The sequence below is a fragment of the Pseudopodoces humilis genome, chromosome 4 (genome assembly GCF_049639895.1).
Source record: "Pseudopodoces humilis isolate 2021_Gansu_Grassland_sample_001 chromosome 4, ASM4963989v1, whole genome shotgun sequence".
Classification (NCBI taxonomy): Eukaryota; Metazoa; Chordata; class Aves; order Passeriformes; family Paridae; genus Pseudopodoces; species Pseudopodoces humilis.
Window position 1 is genome coordinate 24,760,590 of NC_142203.1, and position 27,867 is coordinate 24,788,456.

General features: G+C 41.1%; 1 protein-coding gene across 3 annotated transcripts in view; it reads left to right on the forward strand.

Annotated features, from left to right (window-relative positions):
* Nucleotides 1-27,867, forward strand: part of PALM2AKAP2 (PALM2 and AKAP2 fusion) — a 267,992-nt gene that overhangs the window by 156,428 nt on the left and 83,697 nt on the right. For 2 of the 3 annotated variants that reach the window (XM_005530774.3, XM_088054333.1), the window contains one exon: nt 4,520-4,602. In XM_005530774.3, coding sequence (XP_005530831.2) covers nt 4,520-4,602 — 83 coding nt within the window. Of the gene's footprint in view, nt 1-4,519; nt 4,603-17,036; nt 17,118-27,867 lie in introns of those variants that run through there. The other variant, XM_014259517.2, reaches the window with a different exon arrangement.

Below are 27,867 nucleotides of genomic sequence, written 5' to 3' on the forward strand. Positions count from 1 at the left end.
CAGCAGGAATTCCTGTGATCCAAGTCAAGTAAAAATAGTTGCTCTAAAAGATTGCCTCCTTGGCCTGTTCAAGACCAAGTTAAATGATGATCCATTTATGTGGTTTGAGCTGACCTGTTCCCTTCTCCTGCTGCTCCCTTCCCATCTGAGCAGTGCAGGAGGCACTCTGGTGAACAGCAGACAGACCAATAGATCCAGGACACAAGCACCCTGTAGCAAGGAGGAAGGACCAATCTAGGAGTAGTAGTTTGTGCTTCTGGGATATGTATAAAATGTTCCTTGGCTTTGAAAAGGACTAGAAGTGTTCCCACAAGCAACCTGTCTCAGTGAAAAAGAATAAACTGATCCATCTGCATGCAAGCAGACAGTTGATTTGGTCAGACAAAAATTATTATCCTGGGAGAAATTAAGAAAGCTTGATTTAATTTTCCTGGTGAATACTCTTAAATGTTTTATCTGCCTTTTCCTCAGAGGAGACACATATTTGCCCTAAAATTGTTCTCTGATTCAGCTTCTCTTATGCAACAACCTGATCCTTTACTGAACAAATTTCTTTGACAAGAGGATGTAGGCTGGCAGATTTTGTATGGATAGAGACTGCATCAGTGTTAATGGCTGTATGGCATAGGCTTGGAGTTGTTTCCTGACAGCTTAACAACACAGCAATGGAGTCTGCTGAAAACACAGAGCTCTGTTGCTAAAACAAATATGGAAACTAAAATCCTAAGTCTGTAGTTCCTAGGTTTCCTAAGGGAGTTTTGGGTCACTGCAGAGAGCTTGCATACTTTAGTAGCCGAATTGCACCTTAAAGTTTCACTTCTCTGTCTAGCTTCTGTGGAAGTAGAACAGAAACTCACACAGAAGTGTTTGGGAGACTGAGAGTGATAGAGCAAGGACCCTTGAGATGAGTGTGGTGCCCCCAGGCCAAAGCTTGCCCAATCAGATGTGTTTCCCTCTGGTCACAGTGCTGACCATGAAGAACTGTGATTCAGAAACAGGCAGATAAAATCTCCCCTTGTTTGTTAAGACAAATGAGCAGGTGTGCACAGCAGTTTTACAGATTCCTCATCAGTACCTTTCTTTTTCATACATATTTTGCACATTCACTGCCAAATATACTACCAGGAACTACTCTTACTGGACTTTAAGTCAAATTTCATCCTTCCTGTCTTGACAACACCTGTTCCTTTCTCTACTGGCTGATGCTAGTGAGAGCCCAAATTCTGTCTAATTATCTGCGTCTTGATTTCTCTCCCAAGCTGCATGGATATGTCTCTTAAGGAAAAACTTTTTAGCTTCATTCCTGTAGTATTATTTGGTTCTCTTTATTGCAAAACTCCTGTCATCTACCAAACTCTATTCAGAGTTGAAATGAACAGCAAATAAAAGGAAACAAGAAGTCAGCACAGTGCTGCACAGAATGGAGCTGGCATGCTCAGAGATGGATGAATAGCCACTGAGCCCCAATAGTGCTGATGGAGCTGCCCTGCAGCTGTTCTGGTTGAGTTACTTCATCACTGCTGTACAGATGACTATGAATGTAAAACTTAAACTGTACTAATGGCAGCAGGAACTGGTACTGTCTAAGCCTTTAAAACATGTCTATGGATGTGAACATGCTTGAATACTCATTTTTTTAATCCAAGGGTGATTATGAAGTTGCCATGTTCTTCATGTAAATCAAGTCTCAGGTCCATGCTATAGAAGATACGACCTGTCACCAAAAACAGTGAGGAATGAAGTCTACTCATGATACTTATTTATTTTGTGAGATGTGTAGGAAATACATAATTTTCATATGCATGTTAATTTCTAGGCCTCAGACTTTCATTACTTTTTCCTAGTTATGTACCTTTATTACCACTGTAATGCTCACTTCTTAATCTTTTGAGTGTTGCCACATCAATGGGGAATATGTCTTACAAGTGGAGAACTTAATACCAGTGCCTTCCAAGGGGTGTGCAGAATGCTAGTTGTGGCACAAGTGTGAAATTAGGTAGGCCACATCTCCACTGAGCATCCTAGTCACCAGGCTACGCTTTCTTGGTGGGTTCTTCTAGGCTGCACATGCATCAGCATTTCATCAGAGAGCAGTAGTATGATTGTTAGTGAGCTCATCCCTCTCTCCTCTGGCTCATTTGATTCAGGTATGGAGTTTCACACTACAGATGTACTTTTGAGTTGCATGCAAGAGTGCTTTTGGAGGAAACCAAACCAGAAACTCTGCTGCAGGGTCACATGAAACACTCTTAAAACCCTAGCACAATCATAAATATCCAAATCAAGTAGTACTCCTTATAACAGTATAGTAACATTCACTCCAAGGAATTGGACTAAATCTAGTCAGACATTAAATCCTGGAAGTATTTATAACATATACTTAGATATTTCAGCACCAGCTGCTCCCATCCTCTGATCCAGTCTGACAGCTACAAGGTAATGTGGAGGCATCCATTCATGGATAACATGCAAAGGCTTCACACTTCCAAATACATAGCAGAAAAAGATGCACAGTAGCTTGGGTATGAATTGAAGTTTTAGTGAAACAGTATAAAAAGTCACACAGCTCTATTTCACATCTGGTTTTGGACAGCAGGAGAGCCTATTGATATTAGTAGACAATCAAAGACCTATTATGCTGAAACATTTTATATACAGATATACAAAGAGGAGGATCCTTTTGGCCTGGGATTAGCATGAATAAAGCTATCAAAGAGAGTTGGGAAGAAAAAAAAATCAGAAAAAAATAACTCAGGGAAGAATAAACTAGTTGCTTTTTCTGCAGCTTCACTTCCAAAGCAGCAATGATCTATGAGAACCCCATAAAACATAGAGATGAATGCAAAGAAGGGATCAATCCTGTGGTAAAGTCACAGGTTTAGAGTTCTGACTTTGTGGACTGTTTCAGAGTGTGGAGAACACAAGAAAAAGGGTCTCAATTACATTACCCCTCCCACTGGTTTTAATGCAGTTCTCAAACCTTCCTGGGGGCTGCCCATTGGCTCTGTGGACCACATAGACAACATAGCTCAGCAGGCAGGAAGAAGGGTAAGCTCCAGAGAACCTGTGCTGGAAAGCATTAAAAGCATTTTCAGGATTTTTGTGGGCACATAAGTTCCACCAGCACTTTTTAATATTCTTTTCCCAGAGCAAAAGAAGTCTGCAAAACTGCAGCTGCAACCAGCCAGTATTATTAGATGGAAAGGTGCAGGTCTGTTGTGAAAGTCTCTCAATTACAGCTCCAGCTAACACTGTTAGCATGTGTCACTGTCCACTGGAACAACAAATCACAAAGGGCATCTTTTTGTGTGCACATATCTTTTTTTGCATAAGTAATCATACCACAACTGTGGTACATACACAAGCAGTAGCAGGTTGAAGAGATACAATAAAGATTGTAGACTCAAGTAGCAGCAGAGGGCATGAATAACCATCCTTGTATTGACCAAGGGCTGCAGAGCCTTTTCAAGACGTATTATTACATGAGAGACCTATTTCAAATTTAGTGGGCATGCACTGTGCTGTGGTAGCTTAAGGAACATTATTCTATGTTCAGCAGAGCTACAGGAGATGATATACAAACCCTTACACATCCTGCTTCTCTATAGAGGAGATCATGTAACCCCTGTAATTTAATTTCACTACTTAGGAAATATTTAATCTGACTCTAGCCCAACATTATTTAATTACTGCCATTGCTATGGAAATTCCAGTAGCAATCAAGCAGCTGTGTGTGACTAGATACACTTAAATAAGATTGTCGCTGAAGGTGAAGTCAGGAGATATGTTCTTACCTTCTTCAAGGCCTAAGCTTCTACAGAAATAAAAGTGCAGAGTTTCTCCCAGACAGGCTGCCCACACCATGCCCTGCGAGCTGTGCTTGTGACCTCATGTGATCCAATAAGCAGGGGTAACTACTGCCTACATGACAAAACAGCATTCTCCAATGACATACTCTTAGTTGGGGGTCTAGATGGTCTTATTTACCCTGACCTTTGGATGCACAGAAGAGATGAAAAGTCCTCTGGCTTCTCCTAGAGACAGGACAAGCTCACACAGGGAATGGTGTGAGCACAGGCACACTTTCAGCACAACAGTACAGGTGAGCATGGAGCAACTAGTATCGAGGGACTGCTTGGAGGTGACAAGGGCCATCCCACCACCCCATCAGGAGCCAGGGCAGCTCTGCCACTGGGAACCACCCTAGGGACAGGGATGGACATTGAGCACTCTGAAATGGAGTATGTTCTTCCTGAGCCAGGGTACACTGCATCATTGAGCACCCCTTGCATTTTCCCCCAGAGGTAGCTGCCTCTATGCAGCACACAGATGTTGTCTCCAGCTGGCAAAGATATTTGTCAGTCATGGTTTTTGTAGCCTTTCTACGTTCTTTAACAACACTGACAAAACACCAGGCTGGTTACAGAGTGTTGTGAGTAGAAATGGATCCAATCAAAGCAAAGCAACCTCTCAGCCATGCGTATTCTCCCATGGGCAATAAATGTCTTTGGTTTTGTAGGTGCGGGAGGATTGGCTATGCTGCTGAGGGACCCATCGGGACCATGCTCCTGTGAAAGTTCTGAAGCCAAGGAGGGTGCAGGGGTAAGTCTCCTCTCATAGTGTCCTTGTGGGAGGCACAGGGACCTGCACTGTGCTCAAACATAATTCTTGATGGACCCTACACTCAGTGGAGTGCATCGCATATTCAACTACAAGGAGGCTGTCAAGCTGGGAGTAGTTTAGCACAGCAGATGTCAGTGGTGTAAACTGTATTCACCTGGCTTCCGCAGGGCCTCTTTCTAAATATCTACAAGTCCAGCGCAATGGCTAGGATAAGGAGAACTTTCAACAAAAGTGAATAGCTTGAAAAGTTTGGTTAAATAATCCTGGCAGTTCATGGAAGATGGTGTCAAACCAATGCTCTATCCTTCCTCACTGTCAGTCTGTCTCCCACACATCTTCCCCTTGCATGTCCTATTCTCTTCTTCTCAGGCTCCCCTGCAAATACTGCTACCCCACCTCCTTTCAGCTGCTGGGCAGCTTCTTGTGAGCAGCTTGTCAGCATGAGGAGGGCAAGTGTCTGAGAAGCACTGCACTCAGCAGGTAGCCTGGTGTAGTGGGGTGGCACGTGGAAAGGCTGTTTTGCTGGAAAGGCCGTGACAGGAACGCTCCTTTTTCTTTGTCATACTCACTGTGATCATGTGCAGCCATGTGTTTTTAACAGCAGCAAATGAAATTGTCAGTAAGATAAAGAGTGGAAAGGCAGTGAATGGGCAAGTGAATTCCTGCAGGGCCAAGATATTCATAGTCATAGTTCGACATTGATGAAGAAGTTTTTGTCTGAAGCCAAAACCAGCCATGTTAAAAAACTAGAGGTGTCTCCAAGAATTTTGCACCATAGACTAGACATTTATAAAGAGGCAAACTTGAGTATACACAGGCCACATTAATGCCTAATTTTATTTTAATCTTTCACACTTTTAAAATTAAATTAAACAGCAATCTAGGCTCTTAAATAGGTTCATATGAGACTGATGAAGCATATTTCATACATCTGCTATAAAAGTAGATTTGTTTGAGATTTTTTAATTACAGTTAGTTAAATTTCTTTAGAGAAGCATTTAAAAATAAAATGCAGCAAATTTATGTCTTTTTCTGGTCTGTGAGTGAAAACAGACCAGATGATGATGAGATGATGAGAAGCTCACATCAGCTACCTTTAAGATATTAAATGCCATGGTGAATAATAAGCTCAAGCCAGCATCTACATAACTTCTTTTTCTGAATGAGGAAAATGTAAACACAAAACACATTTTGATTTTTCTTACAATATTTACTTCTTTCTTTTACTTGCTAAAAAAATAATTTTCTCAAAATCCAGATTTCCTACAGGCTTTATTTTCTTGTTTTCTACAGTGCTGATAAAATCCAAATGGTGCTGGAACAAGATGAGTTTTTAAAATACCAAAACAAAAGAGATCTACTAATAACAAATACAAATCTGACTACATGTAGTTAACAATTTAGAATGGACAACATAACACAGAATTTCACACTCCTGGGTATCAAAAACAATGACCAAATGTAAGGTTAAATCTATATAAAGCATCAAATCAACACATCCTCAGAGAAACCAGTCAATAAGAAACTACTTTTCATTAGGGAAAAAATTTATAACACGAGCAGTAAAACTAAGGTCCAAATTGATAGTGCAAAGAAGTCAAAATGAAACCTCTTCATGTTGTGGTTAAATCAGATATTTAAATTATTCTGACTGGAGCTGTAGCATGGACTTGCGCAGGCATTCCCAGACATTGTACCCTGGTTGCTATCAGTGCTCTGCTCAATGTAGTGTCACTTCGTGGCAGCTCTACTGTCACAAGCAGGACCTCTGGGGCCACTGGGAAAGCTCTCAGATGGAGTTTAATCAGCCCGTAACATTCTCTAGCTTAAGTTAAGGTCATACTTAAGGAAGAGGAGGGAAAATGTTCAATGACTGTGGAATGCAATTTGTTTTAATAGCACAGTACCTCAAATGCTAGGGAGTGTGACATCAGACAGAATAAAATATGACTTAGCATTGTTTCCTCCCTGGTTTTGAAAAGGAGTTGTCATTTTTTTAATAAAAACCCCCTGCTGAAGGAAGAGGTTTAATGACATAATTTTGCAAATGGGAGGCTGACTCAGTGTTGCCACTAATGCAGCGTGAGCAGAATCAGCAAAATGCCAGCACAGGAAAGTCAATAAAGTCCATGAGAGTATCCTTATGTACATGGAAAAAAGATTAATTTAGTCATAGAAAATGATAAAGAGCTAAAATTTTCTTCAATGAAGCGCTAACAATTTGTGAAAAGGACAATTCTGGTGTTTGAGGAAAAGATCATATGGAGCAGATAGCCATAAACTCTTCCAGGTTTGCTGAGAGAGATATCCAAAATTATTGTCCTTTCTATTGTTAAAATGTCAAGTGGGCAATGCTATTTTCACATAAAAAAACTATCAGTTCTAGATTAACTCTAAAAATAATCTATGCAGACCTAGTTGCAGTATAGTTTCAATAATATTTTCAATTAATAGAAACAGGAAAGAAAAATACTCATATCTCTTTTATTTTCAACAACAAACTCACTCCAAGGGGAGGCCTGGGCCATCATAAAGTTCCCTTCCCTATAATGAACTATTAACAAAGAAGCAACAATCTACACTTAGGTCCTGATTGTGCTATTGGCTGCATGGTTCAAGTCAATGGTAATTAGTGTAACTAACAAAAAACTGTAGAAAATTCTTATATCAAACACATAATGACATACATAATCAGTGAAGACAGGATATGGATCAGTAAACTAGTGCTAGTAAACTTGAAACACTCTCCCTCACCAGAGGGGGGATTTGTAGTCCTCCCTAAGAGCAATTCCATGTAACATGCTCTGAACTAGCCAAACTGGACCTATTGTTGAACAAGCCCAAGTTTGTGAGCAATCTTGGAGGGTTTGTTATGTTACTTCCTTCATTTCTAAATAGCAAAATGCTGCGTCTTCATTGCTGCATTTAAAACACATCCTGTTATGCCTGCAGCTCTCTTTAGAGTGCAGGTTCAGAATACCCTGTACTTCATTACTGAGCCATTCTTGCAGCTTTTGCTTAGAAAGTGTATGTGTGTGGAAGCAGCATAAAATGCATCTGATCGTCTTTATATTTCCACCATTGTTGCTGCTAACTGGTAACAAGGAAGAAGATGTACATGTACAACATCTGGTTTTTTCTGTAATACTACTGTACAGAAGATTGAGAAATTTTCTTGGTGAACAACTTCTAATTTCAACAAAGCCTCTAGGACCATGAAAAAGATCAGCAGTAGGCTGAATTTGTCTTGCAGTGCTAATATTTTGGTGTCATATTTTATCAGAAATATAGAACATTCATTTTCTTTTTCATTGGTGTTATAAAATATTTTATCACCAAAGAACCTGAGTCCATAAATTTATGGAAAAAAATAATTAATTTTACTGTACAGCTGCTTAAAAACAAACAATTCAAGCGGATCTAGGATATGCCCCTTCCCCTCAGGCTCCCTTTTGTCCTACTGCCATAAATGTGTTGTGGATGAAGACTTTCCAGAAAACGCAAGATGGCAGAGGTTTTGATATTTTCAGCACTCTGGATCGGTTTATAATGGAAATGCTTTTTCTTCATAGTAAAAGTATCTGAAGATTGCAAGGCCAGGGAGCAAAAATCCCTGGACATATTTCGATGTGTAAGCCTGCATGGGCTTATATCCCCTTCTTCCTGACTCTTAAGTTTCAGATATATCTCGCTGCTATGCCCACCATGATCACTGCTGGTTACTGCTGAAGTTCAGAGACAGTGGGCAGCAAAACACCAAGGAAAGTTACCAGCCAACTTTAAAGAGCAAAATAGTTTATTTCCTGCAGCTGATGCTTTCCCCAGCTGGCTCCTGCCTGCTCTCGTCTTTCCCAGGCTGCACTGTCCATCCCTGGTCCTGTCCAAAGCTTACCTCATGCTGAAGTCAGCAGAGCTGGGCAGGGTGATGGAGAGGAGGATTCATCTGGATTAGTGAACTGCATGCCACAGAACACAGCTAAGAGTTCGTTTCCAGTTACTTCTGCTCACTGCTCTCGAGTGCATCTTTGTATCATTATGGAGGCAGGCAACATTGGTCAGGGAAACCAGAGATTTGTCAGTCATTCAAAGCGATCAAACATATGTTTGTCCCCTGGCACTGTAATTTTATTTTTGTGACTCTGCATGGAAACTCTCTGAGTAACAACACTTTCAAGCTGTGCACCTGTGTAAAAAATGTCCCCCTACCTCCATATCCAAAGACAAATACGACTGCCTGCTCCAACAGTGAGTTAGACATTAAAATGTGCATCAGTTTTGTAGCGCAGAGATGTATTTCCATACCACATACTGTGTATATTTAATCAGCAGACCTATTATCAGGTTCTTGTATCGTCTTATTATAGCTTCACTTTGCCTGATAGCACTTCTGATGATCAGAAAACACAGTCAAGCTAAGACCTCAGCTTATTGCAGGGACAGCCAGTCCTTCACTTGGCCATAGGTTTGGTCATTGGGCCTGTTCCCTTCCTAATTCAAGAAAAGGATACATTTTTAGGAAACTGTGTTACTGTTATTTAAGGGGAAAAAATATATTTCTAGTCATGAGACAAATTTCTTCTTTGAAACCATTAACCATTTCTTTAAAATATTACCCACTTGTCTCTGACTTTCTGAGAACCTTTAGGTAGTCTTGGTTTTCTCAGTCACTTCTCGTGTTGCCATCCACGCTGCAGCAGACGACACATTCCAGCTGGAGGCATTTAACACCGTTTCAATAGTACTAGAAGGAATAAGCATCCAGCCTTTCTCTTGTGAGGGCCTGGTAAAATGTGTTGAGAAGGCAGATTAACTGCTGAAGATTAGCACTTCAATGTGCAAAACTCGGAAGATTGAAAGAATTTGCAGGACCATTCACAAACTATAGCAACATAAAGGTGAAAATGTTAGGAGTATGGGAAGAGGGTCCTGATGTACTGTGTAGTAGGGGTTTCAGTCACTGCAGGCTTACAGTAGTTCCATGTAGCAGTAAAAGCAAAGGCAGAGGGATTTCTCTTTTTCATTATTGTCAGAGCACATCTGCGGTAATGCTTCAGGAAAAGATGTCATGACAAAATGTGCCTTTCTGCATTTAGTTCATGTTTGGAACAGAAGTAACTACTGTGCTGGCTTTGCCTAGAAATTAGATGTACAGAATTTAAGAAAACTGACCTGTTTTGGAGGCCACTACTTGTGAGCTGAAAAGGCTAGGAACACTGTAAAAAACCTGGAGGAGGTAAAGTTTAAATGTTATTATTTTTAATAATAACATAAAAGTAGCTTAGTGTAGTATTAGTTGACAGCTTTTGATTCTCTTTTTCCTTTCCTGGTTAAAGTTTTGTTTAATGTCCTTTTCTGCTCATCATGCTTCCTTGCTCCATTAACAGTTCCTCAGTTGTTTCAAAATCTACCTTGTCTCACTCCACATATTCATTATGAAAGTCTTGCAATCGATTCTAATCAGGCTTCTTTTCCAGTTTCTACTTTCTATATAAGTCAATGCAGGTGTCTCAAAAACATACTTTTCACTCTATCACTAGATTTCTTCAAGAGATCTACACAGGCCTATTGAAAGCCTCTGATTACATTCTCTACATATTTTTTCTCTGCTCCAGGTTCCCACCCCACTTAGTTTCTGCTAAAACTCAATTTCTGCTAATTGTTCCTCTTGTATGCTGTCACTTTTACTTTAGTCTGCTCTCCTGTGTCTCCCACAATTGCTTATCTCCCTTATCAGACTCTTTTTCCTGGGGTTTCCTGGTCCCAGTTTTTCCTGCAGGGGCAGGAGAGGTCTCTGCACATCAGCACCCATTATTGCTTGCATTTGGATATCATGGGCCAGATAAGAAATCATTATGCTGAATGAGATAAACTTACTAAAGGAAACCCTGTCTCAAATCCACATCCCAGTAAACACTTCAGATCCCTCTAAGAGCTATGGCATAAAAAAAAAACTTCCAGCTCCTTCTTCTGTCTCAGTTTTGATCATTAATGGCAACAAATTATTTCTGTGTTATCTTCACTTGAACTACTGGAATTTATGCTTACATTTATAACTCTGTTTTTGCAGATACTACAAAGTTGAATAATCAGTGAAATACACTCTGTATGGCTGTTTATGTGTAGATACTTAGATATTTCTGGACTACAGTGAATTTTGTGAATTGCCTACACAAACAATTTGACCAGCTCTATAGTACTTTCTTTTAACTATAGAGCCTAATGTATTTAAGCTGTTGCAGAACAACACTGCTTTATTCTCTGCAGACAACTTTATTCTTTGTCTTGTTGCTTTTATTGTTCCACTGGTAGTGAATAAAAGCCTGCATCTGTTCCTCAGGAAGGACTTAATCCAAAACTTATTGAATGCATTGGAAGAGTCTCCACTGGGCTTTGGATCAGGCTTTTTAGTTCACAAACAAATGTTTTTTTGTGAGAATATGCTATTCAAGTATTGTATAGAAGAGTTACAGAGGTTCCCTATTTCTAAAATAATGGCTGCTCTTTAAATCTTTTTTGCTATGCCTCTTCTGTTGCAGGAAAAATATGCAACTCTACATAATCATTGAAGTACTGCAATCCATGTTTATTATGCCCACCTGTTGATATAAATGTAGAATATGTAATGCTGTGCTAACAAGTAGTGTTATATTTATATGGCTCTTCCTATGGAGACAGTAATTGCAAAAATACATAGAGATACACTTACTGGCCTGAGGATGATTAGGCTCAATCAGGCAAGCTGGACATGGCAAGACATCTTTGAGGACTGCCTTATGTTGGTGTTATTGATGAAGCAGATGTGAAAGACGGGGTTTGTAGAATAAAAGAGGGATACTACTGAATGGGATTTTGTTTTCAACCCTGAGGAAAAGGAGCAGACTGAAAGGAGCCACAAAGCTCACAGTAGGGGAAAGAAACAGGGGCTATTGTGGAAGAGGGTACAATGAGACAAAGATAAGGCAGGAGGAATCAAAGCAGAAACATTAGCTGCAGCAAGACTGTAAAGAACTTTAAGCAAAAATTTACAGCTTCAGATTTGCAATGACTGCATTTTCTGCAAGGAGGGAGATCCATAAGTTGGTTATGCAGTGGCATTTCCGAAAGCTGCAATAAAATAGTTTTTTTCCTTACAATACCACAGGTACCGAATTCTACCTTGGATTTCTTCTGAAGGGAAACTGAATACTACTTTGGATTTCTTGTGAAGGGAAACTAACAGTTCCTGTGAATCAGAAAGAATACGATGCCAGTGAAACTTGGCTCGTTTTTCAACTGCAGAACAGACTAACTTCTTCACGTGGGTGTAGATGATAGAAACAGTTACTACTGTGCATTACTCCTGTGACAGAATTGCTTGCAGTAAAACACACTACTGTGTGGTAAGTGCTTGCAGGGTTGCACACGTAGTTTGTAAGCTGATGGTGACTCAGACAGTTTATGGAGCCAGTACTAAAACATTACTCACTCAAGGAGTCACATCTAAACCAATGAGATTACTCATGTAGTGAGTGGCTAATAGAGATCTTGCCAAGCTCCTCTACCACATAACAGATGTGTGTAAATGAGCCTATATGTCCAGTGAATAATTTCAGAAAGGAATTTTTAAGTTCATTCTATGTATGAACTTTTTCTATGTGAACTGCCTAACCACGGCTGAGGTCCTATCACGTTTTGCCAACTCTCACTAACCAGCAGTCCCCATCCCCCAAAACTCAACAACTCATATAGACAAATAAGGGAAAGTAGCTCACCTTCAGTCACATCACAAGTCAATAGCAATGACAGAATAGAAAAGGGATCTCCAGTCAGTTCTCTACCAGCAGCTCCCTGCCTCTGTAATTCACAGCATTTCATCCCTGCACTGAATATAAAGCATTTATGAATATGACCTCCAAACTTCCTACAGCTCTTCTGCTAACTGGCTGGTGGATTTCTGCATTCATTAGCTTTATAAATGCAGAGAATACAGAGAATACACTGAAGTACCATTTTCATCTCACACACATTATTACAGCTGGTGCATTCCCTCATCCAGCTCATGTCCATGTTTTTTTTGCAGTCAGAGAAATAACCAGAACCACAACAAAAGGAAAACTTATCACAAAATTTCTGACAGCCAGTCTAAGACATTTAAAAATCTGCATCCTAAGCAAAACTCATTTTTCATATTCAGTAGAATTCAGTGTGGAGGCTACTATATCAAGCATCACCTTTCAGGACTGCATTTCATTTAATAAATGCTGTAAAAGTGCCTGGCATACTCGGCATCATTACCACAGTATTTTCCTTCCTTTCTTTATTCTGCGTCGCTCTCAGCGTCTTTTAGAGTTCATAGAGAACATGAATAGTCTGCTGGGCTGTAAATAGCAACCTCAAAAAATGTCTAATAGGAAGAGGTATATCCTCTTAGAATCATTCTCCATTTGAAGGTTCACTGCATAACAATACAAAAAATCTGCCTCACTGAAACCAGGCTCCCCTATACTGACAGGGTCCCAAAGCTAAAACTCTGAATAACTCCTGTCTCGTGAATAAAGCAGGAGCAGCAGATACTGATACAGCTTCACTCTTTCATCTCCCTGTTTCTCTCTCCTCTCCTCCAAACATCTTTGTCTTTCATTTCCTTCTCTTTATCTCCCCATCCTGAGCTGCCTTTTGTCTCTTCCCCTTTCTAACTCCAGGCACTCTTTGTTGGCAATGGTTCCATCCTCTTTCTGCCCATGGAAGAGCACACATCTGTACAGAGGCAGATTGCAAACTAGGTCAGTCTATATGGCAGAGATAAAAAGAGCAGGAATAAGAGCCTTTTTGTATAATAACAAGGTCTCACATAAGCACATGGCCCGGTTGTCAGAGATGCTGAGCATCTGCCATTACCACTGACTTCAGTGGCACTAGTCCTCGTGTCCACAGGCTGCAGATGTAGAAAATCATCCTCAATTTTGCAGTCCCCTGCAAGCAGAAGTTCAGATACACAGTTGCAGTTCCTTGATGTTCTCCAAGACTCCACATTAATCTCAGGATCTGTTTTTGTCAGTTTTTCCAACATGTTCAGTACAGTCTTGAGATGTAAATTGGGCAGTCATTAGAGGAGGAATGAGGTGATACTGGGGATAATAGCTTTTCATTTCATAAGCACATAAAGCAGGCTTGAAATAGAATGACAAGTGAAGAACTGTCATGTGAGCATTAAAAATAACTATTTTTCTTGACAAATATTTGGTTAATGCAGCTATCTTTCTATTCTTCCCCCTTTCAGAGTTTTTAGAACAACAACAACTGATCTTGCAATTCATTATTTAAGTAAAGGTATTTTAACGTTACAGCAAAAATAAGGGAAGACTGTACTCTGGAAAAGATTAATTGCTCCTTCCCCCTTCCTGAACCTCTCTGTATTGATGTAAAAAAGTTACAGAGCATTAACAAACTGCATCAGCCTCATTTGTGATATTGCTTTACCTAATGGAAGAAAATCTGTGCTGCAGGCACACACATCAGTCCAATCTTGTATGAGTTTAGAAAGCAAGAAAGGGGCAGAAGGTAATTGTTGGAACAATAAGACAGAGGGGTGTGAACCCGGGAAGAGGAGCTCTGAAATTCTCCCTTTGACAGTGTAACATCATTAGTTTCCACAGATTTTTTGCCACAGTCCAGTACTGCCAGTCCGCAAAACTTGGAGCTTTTAGAAAGTATGATACTTGATAGTGCTTATTTTAATTTTGATTCTGAGGCCTGGAGCGGACCTTTCTGCATGGTTCTGAAGGTTTCCACAAGCAAAACCCACTAATTTATTTCCCTTCCTCTCATCCAATAACTGCCTTATTCTGTTTCTAGCAGCTGAAGTTCCTGAAAACCAAATAAAGAGTGGTCAGACCTGTGAAACACACAAAAAGGCTGAAATCCCCATGCTCCCTTTCCTCTTTCCTCCATAACCCCATATTGCCATTTGGATGGTGGCATGCCAGTCTATGGGGGTACAGACTTTTATGCCTGCAGGGCAGGATCAGCAACCCATGTCCATGCACAGGTGCAGCTTTCCTTGGCTCCCTGCCTGCTTTCTGCATTTAGGCTGAATGAGGATGCACTGTGGCTCTAGTACCTTATCCTAGAAGGACAAAGGCTAGGAGTCCTGTCTTTGGGCAGATAACTGCATTGCAGGCATTCCTGAGGACATTCCCAGGTGGTGCAGCTGAAACACCCCTGCTCTCATCTCTCTTCCTCCTTCCTGTGGCCCATGCTAGTGGCAAGTAAAAAATGTTCATTAGAAAGCCTATCCTTTGTCCAGAGAATTTACAGCAAAGTCTGAAAAAAAGAAAACAGACAGCTGCCAGTAGGGAGAGTGGCAGACACTTCCCTGGGTCAAAGACCTTGATGGGGTTTTGTCTTTGCCATGATCTTGTGTGCTTTCAGACACATATATTTACAAAGAGGATTGTGGCCATGTGTAGCTCATTATTAGTATGGCTTCGTACTTACATTAATAGCACCTGCTTATAGGTCTGCACTTACATATGTACGCCTCAGTTTCCTTATAATCATGAGATTTTATTATAAACCCTTTCCATTATCATACAGTGTTCAGGTAGCAACCATGCTTCTGTGTGAGCATCTGTGTCCTTGAGTTCTCAACAGAGACTGCAGCAGCTGAATTATCAATAGCAGCATGTAACTTCCCATTTAAAAGATCGGCAACTGAAGAGTGGAGGGAGGAAAACGTGACACTAAACTTTAATACAGACTGGAGAGCTACAGGTTTGCAAACCTCATGCCTGTACTGTCCAAATACAGGGATGCTAATCAGGTTAGAACTAAAGGACACTTAATGCAATCTATCTGAGAAGAGTCAACATTGCTGCTGTAAAGTCCTGCCTTAAACAAACCTTTTGGAGGTCCCTGGAAAGGTCAACAAAAATGTGGATAAGGATGATCTAATTTCCATTTCAGGGTGTCTAAAAGGTTCTTGACAAAGGCTTTTAAGGAGACTAAGCTGAGAAAACAACAAGAGGGAAAGCCCTGGTATAGCTCAGTAATTGCTTAGAAGATAAAATTCAAAGTGCAAGAATAAATCATCAGTCTTCACAATGGTGGGAGGTTCTGGATGGTAGCTGGGAGGTAGAGTTCTGCAATGGCCAATGTTGCAATGTGTGCTGTTCAACATACTCATGCCTTACCTGGGAATGGAGCCAAATAGCAAAGTTCATCAAAATACATTTGTTTGGCGGTAATAAGAGGACAGATTGTGAAGAATTATACCTGGACATTATGAGACTGGATGTTCAATATCAGAAATCCAATATAGGTGAATGTAAAATGATACACATGGACAAATAGTCATTAAAAATGGTGGGCTCTGAGGTGGCATGAGTAAAATCTCAGGGTTATGACAGGCCATAGAAACATCACCTCCTGTGCTCAAAAGTTCCTCACTAAGTATAGTCAAGAAAAAACATCATTGTGCCACTGTATGAATCCATGATTTGATCACATCTGAAATCCTGTGTATTTCTTCAACTAAATTTAGATCTATTAGATCAGGGTCATGCTCAAGAGCGCATCAAGGATGGTAAGAGGTACAGAACAGTCTGTGGACAAAGGTCCCCATGAGAGAAACCTAGAGCTCTTCAGCCAGGAAATGTAATGATGTACAGAGATTACAGTGGAGATCTACAAACTCATGAGCAGGTCTAAGAGAGAGTTAATTGTTCCCCATCTCCAGCTGAAAGAAAGGGTTAGTTGTTCCTCATCTCCAGCACAGGAGCTGAGGGGAAAATTAAGTTTGTATTGAAACAAAAGTCAAAGCTATTTCACAGGAAGGATAGCAGATCAATTTCCTTTGAATCCTTTCAAGAATATTTGGGTTCAAGGCAACGTTGAAGAAGCCCAGGACAGTAGTAGTACCTATTAAGGGAAAAAAAAAAAAAAAAAAAAAAAAAAAAAAAAAAAAAAGCGCCAAACCACACCAATAAAGAAAACCAATCAAACCAAAACCAGTCAAAAAGAAAACAGCCCAAAACCCGCGGCTTGGAAAATCCCCGGAGCTGGCGGCGGAGTGCAGCTCCTACTCTGTGCACTCGCCGGAGGCGAGCTGCGGGGCCGCGTTCCTTTCCTTCTCGACGGGCCTCGGCCCCCCCGGTCCCGGCCCCCTCCCCTCCGGCCCGCCGCGGGCATCGTAACAGGAGAGGCTGGCAGGCGGAGGGTAACCCGAGCGCGGCAGGGCGGGGGCCGCGGGGGCGGCGGCGGAGCCTCCGCACCGAGCGCTTCGCCCCGCGGGACGGGACGGGCGCGACGGGACCAGGCGGGGCGGGACGAGGCGGGCGGTGGCTTTGCCCCCCTCTTTCGGCGTCGGCGAAGGGGGCGGGCGGGGAGGGAAGTGGGGGAGGAGGAAGAGGAGGAGGAAGAGGAGGAGGAGGAAGGGGGACCCGACGTGCCGGGGCTGCGCGCGGAGGTGGCAGCGCACGCTGCGAGCCGGCGGAGCGGGAGCGCTCTTGGATAAGGTACTTCCGAGTGCCAGGATGCGCGTGTGTCCGCGCGGCGTCAGTCTGCCCGTCTGTCTGCCTGTGTGTGTCTGTGTGTGTGTCTGTGTGTGTGTCTGTGTGTCTGTCTGTGTGTCTGTCTGTGTGTCTGTCTGTGTGTGTGAGCGCGGCTCCCAGTGCGGAGGGAAGAGGGAAGGGAGGCGGCGGTGGCTGCGGCTCCGGCGAGCCGGCCCTCGGCGGGTTGCGGGCGGGAGAGGGGGGCAGGCAGGGCGAGGCCGGGGAGGTAAGGGGGTGTCGGTAGAGGTGCGAGGAGGGGCACGGGAAAAGCGAGGAGGGAAGATGGAATCGCGGGGCGGGAGAGAGCAGGAGAGGAAAGGAGAATGCAGATGCGCGGAGGGGAAGAGGCCAGGAGGAAAGAGGGGATGCCGAAGGGGGACATTTGTGCCCTTGCCAGCCCCGGCGTGCACAGCCCGGGCGGGGGGAGGCGCGGAGCTGCCGGCCGGAGCGGGGGCGAGCTCGGAAAGCCGGGTGTGTGAGCGCAGCCCCCCGATATCCGCAGGCCGGGGCCGGGGGGCTCCGCTGCCCTCCCTGGGGGCGGCCCGCTTGTGGGGATGGAGGGGTGTGTGGAGGGGGTCAGCGGGATCCTGAGAAACCTGTGACGTAATTGGTTTTTAATCAGCACGTGTTTTTCATGGAGGTCTCAAATTTTCCTGGACTCCCCTTTTTGAACAGAAAATCCCTCGTATCTTTGTTCCAAGTATTTCTGCTTTTGGATTCCTCTGCAACAGCAAAGCGAGTTCATGAGTTTTAAATATTTTATTTCTTCTTTTATTTGGCCTCTGCTGAGGACCACTGCAGTGTAAACTTCCAAAACACTGGTGTCTCTTTCGAAAAAGTTATTGACATTATTACTGAGGTGATCAGGCCGGCAGCTATTGTGCGTATACCAGTGTTTGAGTTCCTGATAACATTAATCATTAGCTGTAAAGAGCAGCCATCCTACTGAAGTTAGGTTTTTATCTTAAGATGAACAGCCTGTCAGGTCCCAGATGTATGTTAGGTACAAGTACCAGCCTGCTGTTATAAGAGATAGAGCATAGTCCCCCAGTTGTGATTTTACCAGCGAAATAAACATGTTGTTTTATTATGAGTGGTGATTAACAGTTCGACGTTGTAATGATATTCTCTGATTCTAGCATTGTCTCATAGCTCTGGTATGTCAATTTGTATTCATGCTGTGTAAGTGTTTTGCAGAGGTTTTGCCTATCTGGCAGGGATTTATTTCAATTTCACAATTACGTTTTCTGATCTCAGCAGCCTCTGGAACCCAAAGAAGTTGTATATATGCGTCAGTATCTATTATAGTGTGCGACTCTCTTTTTTTCCCCCAAGAAATGAAAGTTATTTCATGTCATTAGATCACAGTTTTTATGTCACAGAAGTTACACCTGAAATTGTGTTCATTTAAGTGTATTCATTGCAAGCATTTCTGACCACTCAGTATTGAGTGTTTTTTATTGATTTATCTTCATTTTATGTTTGAATGCCAGTCCATTTGCTGCCCTGCTGTAGCCTCTGCCAAAATAAGTTTTCAGAAATTTTTAATATTATATACAGATACTGGTTTTGACAACTGATACCTTGTTTTTATATTAGTTTTCCTAGCTGTCCAAAGAGTACAAGTCCCAGGTGAGCTATTAAGTAAATTAAGCCATATTTATAGATATCTTGTAATAGTGCCAGTAAAAAGTAGCAAATTATGGTTATTTTTCTTCACTGTGGATGTGCAGCTTCTGTAGGAAGGGGTGTGTGCAGTCCTTTTAAATTATTCCCAACTCCTGTTGGCTTCAGCCAGAATTTTGGCTAGGTTAAGAATACAGGATGGTATGACTTACAGCGTGAAAAGTACAGCCAGCAGAATCCTGAGCAGTTTGATGTATACTTTGTTCATAAGATAATTTGATTCATGTCTGGTTTGTCTTGTCTAAACTGCAAAATTCACTTTTGCTACGGGAAACACCTGCTGATTTAGCAACTGCTATTGATACTCCATTTTTAGCAAGACAAGAAGAGCTACATAAAGCAACATCTAGAGCTGTCCCTATTGTGACTATTCACAGTGTGATTTTTTTTTCTCGTTGATGTGCTGCTGTACTGATTCTCAGGCAGTTCTGACTTGAACTGATGTGCTGTACATTTATGGTTGTGGGATAAAGAGGGTTATTCAAGCTGCCAAAATGGTCTCTCTTTCTTCCTCCCACCCCCCTTTAAAAAACGAAAAGCTGTGGCAGCTGTCTCTCCTAGCAGGCTGTGCTGCAGGGGCAGATTTTTGTTCTCATGTGCAACCTGTTTCTTGGATGCCTAGAGTTCAACCTGAATTCTGTGTTATTCTAATACAAGTTTCATTGCTTGTCTCACCTTTTTAGGCTGATTTTTTTGGTATTTGTTTCAATGCCAAAACTTAATGAAGGTTCCCTAGGAAATTCTTGACTCATAGTTCATTGAGGAAAAGTCTTTTCCAATACTCCCACCCACTAGGACCAAGTCCATTGAAGCTGGTGTGGATAAGCTTGGCATTCAGATTATGGTGGAAAAAAAAGTCAGCCTGTTAATTGATGATGATGCTGGCTTACCTAAATATTGCATTAGTCCTGTAGAGGGATGTCCTTTAATTGACTACTGACCTAGACCAGTAGAGTACAGTTCTATAAAATTAAGTTTAATTTTGAAATATAGCAGCAGCGCTGAATGAATGCCAGCAGATGCACTTATATCTATAATTTACATTGTTTTCTTTGAGCCATATGCCAAAGTGGTGCTCTTTTTCTTCCATCTCTTCAAAATTTTAAGTCTTATCTGCTTAACTAATTGTAAGACTTTGGTGTGCATTGCTCCAGTAAATTAGTATTTGAAGTTGAGCAAAGTCCATGCTCTATGAACTGTCCTATCTGTGATTCTTCTCTGCTAAGAGTATATTTCACAGTGCAGCTTGATGGGGAGGGACCTGGAGAATGATTCTGCTGGTTAGCCTTCAGTGAGGAAGCAAACCTTGCTTGACTGAACTCTTCCTCTTGGGGTAAGTCAATTAGGGATAGTGTCCATCTCAGCCATCTGAAAAAGACAATGTCCAGCTGGTAACATTAACTCTCCCCATATTACACCAGATGGAAAAGATTTTTACAGAATCGGATTGGGAATTTTTGGGGTTTTTAAAAACCTAATGGTCACCTCTCACCATAGTCATTGTAGCCCTTCCAGTATTTTCTGTCACCAGTTAAGAGTCATGGTTGCTCAGTACTGAAATGTGTACAAAGCTTTTAAAAGTACGCATCGTACACGGTAACTTCAGGAGACCACCTCTGTATCTCACTCTGTCCTGAAAAACAAGTGCTGAAGTTTTTCACCTGTAAAATAGAATTGTTGTTTCTCATTTTTTCTTCTCTGCATTCGACAATCTTCAGGGTTTTTCCACAATTTTTGTTCTAACAGCCTATGTTGAAATTGTAATTTCAGCTGCTACTGCAGGCTTGTTTCCCAAGTAATTACATTCATGGTGCTTGGCTTTTCTGATGTTATGACAGAATTAACAAGAAGAGGATACCTCTTTTCGTGTTAAAATTTTGAGTAACCAGCACGAATTGTTGTTATTTTTCATTAATCCATTATAACTGTAAATCATGCCATCCTTAAGTTTAAAGATAGATAATTTTATTTAGGTTTATAATTAATGGGGGTTCAGAGTTCACTTTTTGTTTATTTGATGACAGTAAGATACTGGATTTCCAGGAGAAAGGAGAAGTGTACCTTCAGAATAATTCCTCAGAAATGTTATTAAAATAATGTATTGTAACAAGTGTTGCATTATTTAATGTGATACTTACATGCAATGTAGTGTGCAAGTGAGAGTTTTCCCTAGGTATTATACTGGCAGAGAATGATTTATTTAGTCCCTTATTAATAACAGAGAGAAACAATAGTGTATTTAAAATAAATCAGATTTCCTCCAAAACATATCTACATCTATTAGAAAGGTTAGGAATATTTCTTTAAAAGACATGCACAAGCTCTATGGAAAAACTTTGGTATGTGCTACTGAATCATGAAAGTGTATCTTGTTCATTTTGGAATTTTCTTTCCATCTCTATCTAATTGGCTAAAGAGATGAATCATGATCCAGGGTGAAAGAATGCTTCCAAAGCTCTGGATTTTTTTTTCCTCCAGAATCTGTTGGTTCCACTGATTTCTTTTGGGGCTTTGGGCATCATAATTTTCCTATTCTCCCATGTTTTTTGATTTAAAAGAGAAAAAGAGCAGAAAACTCGGTATATTAATTACTAAATTCACATCACCATATGCACTTCAGAAGGGAAGGGTTCTCTGTGTTTTACCAGCTTATTTCTAAATTTTTTTGTGTTGCTTTATATAACATCTGTTTGTATAATTTATGCATGAATCAGGAAAAGTTTTTAAGGGTGTAGTGGGTGTAGCACTGGCAGGGAAGAGTGGCTTATATGCATCTCATTTATTCCCCTTCTAGCTGCTAAAGTTGACCACTTTAACAAAACAGCAAAAAAAAAACCAAAAAAACTGTCATGGTAATTTTAAAATACCTTTAAACTGGTGACACATCAGGATTATACTCACTTAAACGCGCACACATACAGACACACACACACCCCCCCCAAAACAAACAAGCAAACAAACCCAACTAAGCAGATAAATAAACACCACCAAAACCACAAACACCATTACTTCAATCACCGAGTAACTAAGTAGGTATGGCTATTCACTTGGCCTGTCACAGTGGGATTTTAAATTAGGTATTATTTCTATAATAGTCTTTTATTAGTTCTTCTAGGGAGAGGAGGTTTTTTTGGCTATGTTATGGAGAAAAAACCAATAGCTAGCTAGCTCTGAGAATTAACAACCTATTAAACCATTTAAAAGCTACATCCGCCTCTGTGCATTTTACATTTTAAAAACATTTTATCATCCAAACATCAAACATCCCAGGCATGGGATTTTAAATTAGTTATTATTTCTATAAAAGTCTTTTATTAGCTCTTACGGGGAGAGGAGCCTTTTTTTGCTAAATTATATAGAGACATAACATACTGTGCAAATGCACCTGAGGACATATGCAGCTTCCTTCCTAATAGTTCTTCTCAGGGACTGATACTTGAGAGCAGGGATGTTACTTTTTAACCATTAAACCAAATAATTCAAGTGGACATCTTATGCCTCGTTGTCTAGGTCAGCGACACCGGCATTGTTTGAATTGAGCTTACTAACAGCCATTTTTTCCCCAGCACTCCAGGGATAAATACAGCTCCATCTGTATACATGCTTGGAGTGCCCTATTTCTGTGTCTCATTAAATGTAGAGCAAGTTTAGTAGTGCCAGTTGAGAAGAATTCCCTAACAGATCTGCTAATATATAAAGCAGATCCACCCATCATTGAAAAAGCTTCACTTTTAAGAAGTTAGTTCCTTTTTTTTTTTTTTAATTGCTCTTCTAGGGCAGGTTTCAGGAAGATGACAGACCAGAAATAGGAATGAGATGAAACGTACACCTGTATTAGCATCCTGTACCAAACTCTACTGGCAAACTAATTAAATAGCCATATATTAGTAAAACTTGCACAAGTGAAAAAGTAAAGATTGTTTTTGTTAAAGTTGGTGAGTTAGTTTGTGCAGACCTTTTTGTGAGTTAGTTTGTGCCGTCTCTCTAATTCTGTTCTATTAGGAGTGTATCACAGTACTCCTGTAGCCTTGTAAGGAAGACAGTGTGAAGCCAATCTCAAGCCTTTAAGTATTATTCTATCAGCTTTCTTCAGAAATAGGTCATTTATTTCCAATTTTAGAGTTCCCTATTAGCTGCTGCCCTGCCCCAAGAGTGAGTGCAAGAAGAGGGTTTTGCTGGCAATACTCTTGAGAACTCACATGCTTGTGTGGGAACTGCTATCAATAAACCCAAAGAGTCATTTAACCTGATTTTAAAACTAAGTGTATGGAAGGTGAACAAACTGTTGTGGTTTGTGCCACAGTTTGATGTTCCCACTGTCCCTATGTTTCCAAGATATGTTTTACTGGCACAGCTTGCTCGCACTTAGGAGAGGACGACTATGGCCAAAATATCAGGGAAGATCTGAAGGACCAGGTGCATTAATTAGTAGGAGATGTAGCCATGAGAGTTCAAATACATTCAGGCCTCAACACCATTCTGTTTCAACTGTTCACAGCATGTGGCTGAGAGAGGGACACACTAGGGCACGTTCCCAGCAGCATCATTCTGGCATGACTTGGCTGAGCTTGGCAGAACAGAGACCAATCCAGTTTCTCATTGCTCCTGCTGCTGGTTGCGATCATTAAAAAGAGAAATTGAGCTAAAGTTATGGTCTGACCTTGCCATTTGCTTGCGTATTTTCGTAGAGTTCTATATTCATTTAGATTGGAAAAGGCCCTTTAGAAGAGCAATGGTAAAACTATTTATGACAATTCTGTATTTTTCTGTTGTGAAAGCAGTGGATGTATTGAACACACTGGTCAGTGTGTCACAAAAAACTGGCTTAATCAAACTTACCTTTTTGATCATTTAGTTAGATCTAAAGAGTAGCACAAAAGAACCTGTGCTGGCTTTAGATGCTGTTCCTTGATTTGATAGGTGCCTGAGCCTGTCGTGCTTTGATGTTCTCAGTCTCCACAATGCTTCCCATCACTATGTTATAATGTGCACATTCACTTACACTCTTCTGTTTCAATTCCTGGTTTTGTTTAATTATAAAATGTCAAACAGAGACGTATTGGCTTCTTCTTACATTATTGCTAATGAAAGCTTGTTCTTCCTTTCTGATTCTCAAATCCATATGAGTCCCCTTTGAATGTCTGGTGAACAGCAGCTCTGAGGAAGGAAAGCAGCACCCACACTTTTGGGGAGTTCTTTAAAATTGGAAATGTGCTTTAAAAGAGGAACCAACATTGAAGAAGTGTCCATTCACTTTCTGAAAATGAGACCTTTTAACAGCATTTTTGATGGGTGGTCTAAACACCCCTGTCCTGTTGCCTGTTGGGCTTGCTGAAGTGATACCTTTGTTAAGATTTATTCTCATTTTGATATATAGAATGTGCTTATCAACTTTGTTAATGAGAACAGAAGTGGCATGGCACAGCAGCTCAGACTGCATATTGATAGACTCCTAGCAAATAGCTCTCACTTCAAATTAAAAATATCTTTTAATTAGTTGACATTTTTGGCATTTTGTGATATATTTTAAGCCCTTAAACTTCTTGAAAAATAATTTTCCATCTAATTAACTTAGAGATAGCTCAGGTAATTTTTAAATTTCTAGGAGGATCACCCTTAGGGGAGAAAAATCATATCTGGAGTTGTCACTGAAGAACTGACAACAGCTACTGGCATATTTAGACAGTCCTGAAACCAGTTCGTGATAAGATCAGCACATAAGCAGGACTTCCCAGAATTTGGCTTTGAGTGGCAATTAATTCCACAGACTTTTCACTTATTTTTTGGGGCTGAGTGCTGGTGGTCAGTGGTAGAGTTGCATTCCAAATAATATTTGGTGACTGAGCCAAACTAGCTCGGTCTTTCAGAATTAAGTGTTCTGGAAAGAAGAGACTGCAGCTGAATTAATGTTTTTTGTGGGGAAGTTCCTTGCTCCTGTCTTTTTGTCAGAGGTCATCATAAAATGAACTTCTGCTCTGAATAAAATGTTTTTAGGCTATCCTGCCTGTCATTCATTCTCCAGGCTTCTCCATTATTCAGGGATTTCATCTGTATAGCAGCAACAGTTAAACAGCAAAATTGTTTTATTCTCTTGTTCTAGTGGGACGTGTGGAAAACTCAGAAGTTCAGCTGTCAGGCATGCCTTGCCTACTGTTCTTGTTGACTCTGGCAAGTCAGTGTATCTGCTGGTCTGAACAAGGGATGTGACTTCGCTGTGGTGAACTGGATGGGGTTTGTTTTAAACTGTGCCCTGCTGGAAACCTGTTTTCTTTCTGGAGGGATGATAGGACTGTTCACTTGCATGTGCCAAGACACTGTATTATCCAAGCTTCGTGAAGAGAAATCAAGCCAACTCCCTAAGTTCTTGGCAGAGTGAACTGTCAAAAAAGGGACTTTCCAACAGGCTATTATCAACTGATCACCAGCTACCTAGGGTGTAGGTCCTTGGGGGCAGAGGAGCACATACATGGTATTTCTTAGCATTCCCTTTCCCATACCTTCGGGACGTGTTTCTGCAGAAAGGAAAATAAAACTGGAATCCTCCAGGTGCAGATGGTAGCATGTGATTGTGTTTGTTGTCAGGTTAGATACAGGTAAGAAATCCAGAGGCAAAAAAGAAAAAAAGAATACCTAAGTTTTGTCACATCAGTTGCTCAGTTTCTGTTACAAATAGTGGTGAGTGTGAAAGAAAGAGAGTGTGAGGAGGTTACTTATGCCAGTATTCAGTAAATTGAGATGACATTTAAAGTTGTGGTGAAGTTGCATTGGCCAGAAGTGTTCATCTTCAGATGCAGTGGATCTGAAGTGGATAATGAAAGACTAAAGCGCTTCTACCAGTGAAACCTGTGTTATCTTTTCCTCTGTATCAGCCTGGGACACATGGACAGCACTCACGCTACACGACCTCTGGAAAGCACCAAGGTTAGGCTCAAGTTGAGCCCCACTCAGTTTTTTGTGAAGAATTGGTTGTGCAGTGTTCCACTCATTGCAGATGCTGACACTTTGGCAGAAAATGTGAAACATCAGGCCAGGTTTCACTGCTCACACCTTCCTTTTGAGGGTTTGGGTCTTTCAGGCACAGATGCAACTGCTGGTCCACACTGGGAGAGTCAGCAGTAAACATCTGAACACCAAAATGCCAAGTTACCTCTGTAGGTACTTACCAGTTCTTTAGCTGTGCATTCTTAAGTGGCAAGGACTTGCGAGTTCAGTAAAAATGTAGCAGCAGGGCACAGTGTTATTTTATGGATGGGGACTGACTTTGTAGTTAAAAGACATGTATGTACATGGGTGCTTTGCCCAATATCCCATTGGCATCAGTCATCTGTCAGAGTGCAGCTGTATTGGGAAATGCATCATGCCATTTAAATTATCTTTCTAGCTGCTGGACCTAATGAATAATTTCCTTTGGAGGCAGAAGGGAGGGGAAGAAATGAAGAAAGGAAATGCTGAAGAGCTTGCAGTTTTTATTGTGGCAAATGTGAGTTTGAAACAGTGTGCCTGACTTTTTTTTAAGAAGAAAAGGGGACCCAGTTTCACAGCAGGAGAACTTCACTTTGCTAGGCATGATGCCAAGATTTTATAGTGACTTGGTGGTTTCATTCCTTAAGAACACAGCAGTGGGCTCCAGCAACAATGGACCTCCATTGTGGAGGCTCATGCTCACAGAATTTCTCAGGTTCCTCCTAGTCAGGCAGGAACTCAGGCATTCTAAGTAGCTGGGCAGTATGGAAACAGGCCTCTGCTGCTCTGTTGCATTTCACATTTGGGATTAGATACTGGGTGATACAGTTTGCATTCCTTTGGTGAAACAAATTTTTTGTGTATATTCTGTTGCTGGACATCAGTAAATTCATGCTGTTAAACAATATTTGAAATTTTCTAGTTAGTTCATATTTACTTTGATTGTGTGGGCTTGATATGGAGATCACCATAGATGATAGGAAAAATGTCACAAGAGACTAAAACCAAATTTTTCCCTCCTGCAGCTTTCAGGAATTAGTAAAATCCACTTTTACTTCTGCACTTTTACTATACAGCTTCACTGAAAACAGGATTTGGCTTGGTAACTGTAATTTTTTTTTAATCTTTAAAGCTTTAAAACGTTTCCTGGGCTGCAGAGTTAAAAACTAACAAAAATATTTAGATTCAGAGTGTATTGTAAAGACCAGACAAGTCTGAAAGAATGACTTCTCTGGGTCTTTTGTTGTTCTTGTTCAGATGCTGAGGCTTATAACCTTCTCTGAAAATCTCTGAAATAAGCTACCCCTCCTCCAAACCTAAATCCTTCAAATCCAAGGCCCAAGCTTTCAGTTAATGCAAATGGACGTAGATTGACAAGAGGAGACCCTATGATTTTCCTCTGTGCTAACAAACACAAATAACAGAGAAATATGTTATTAGTCTCTCTCAATATTTCCCTCAGTCTGTGACAGTGTTGTCAGAGTTTCTTTGGTTTGGCTGTTTAAAGGATAACAGCAAAAAATAGCTGTCCTGGGAATGGAAGGGCAGGATCCTGGTTCTCCTGAAATCTGTGATGGCAAGGAGATGGGTGGGTAACATCATTGCCCTGGAGCAGTCAGCTCTGCTTAGGGGAGTGACCTAGCAAGTCAGCTTGGCCAGGGCAATATCTGTCTCACTTCTGAATTTCTGGGTTTTTCTTCTGCAGGGTAACATGTCTTCCCTCCATCTTTAGCTTATTTCTTGTTTGCTTCTCTTGGTATTTCATGAGGGGTGTTTTTAAGTGTTTGTTGGCACTGGGTTTGGAGACCCTAAATAAGAGTAAAGCATACATATCCTAACTCCTTCCCAGCTCTGGTCACTGTTTGATTTGTGTGAGGTTGAGGGGAAGGTTGTGTCATTTTCCTCAGGGAAGAGGTCTGAGTTCCACTGATACTGTCAGTTTCTTTCTCAGATAGTTCAAAAAGTGTGTTCAAAAGGGAGTGTGGTGTATGACAGTAGTGGTGGGAGTACCCAGAGGAACCTTGTCATCTGAACCGAGTTCTCCTGTCAGCTGTGCACCAGGGAG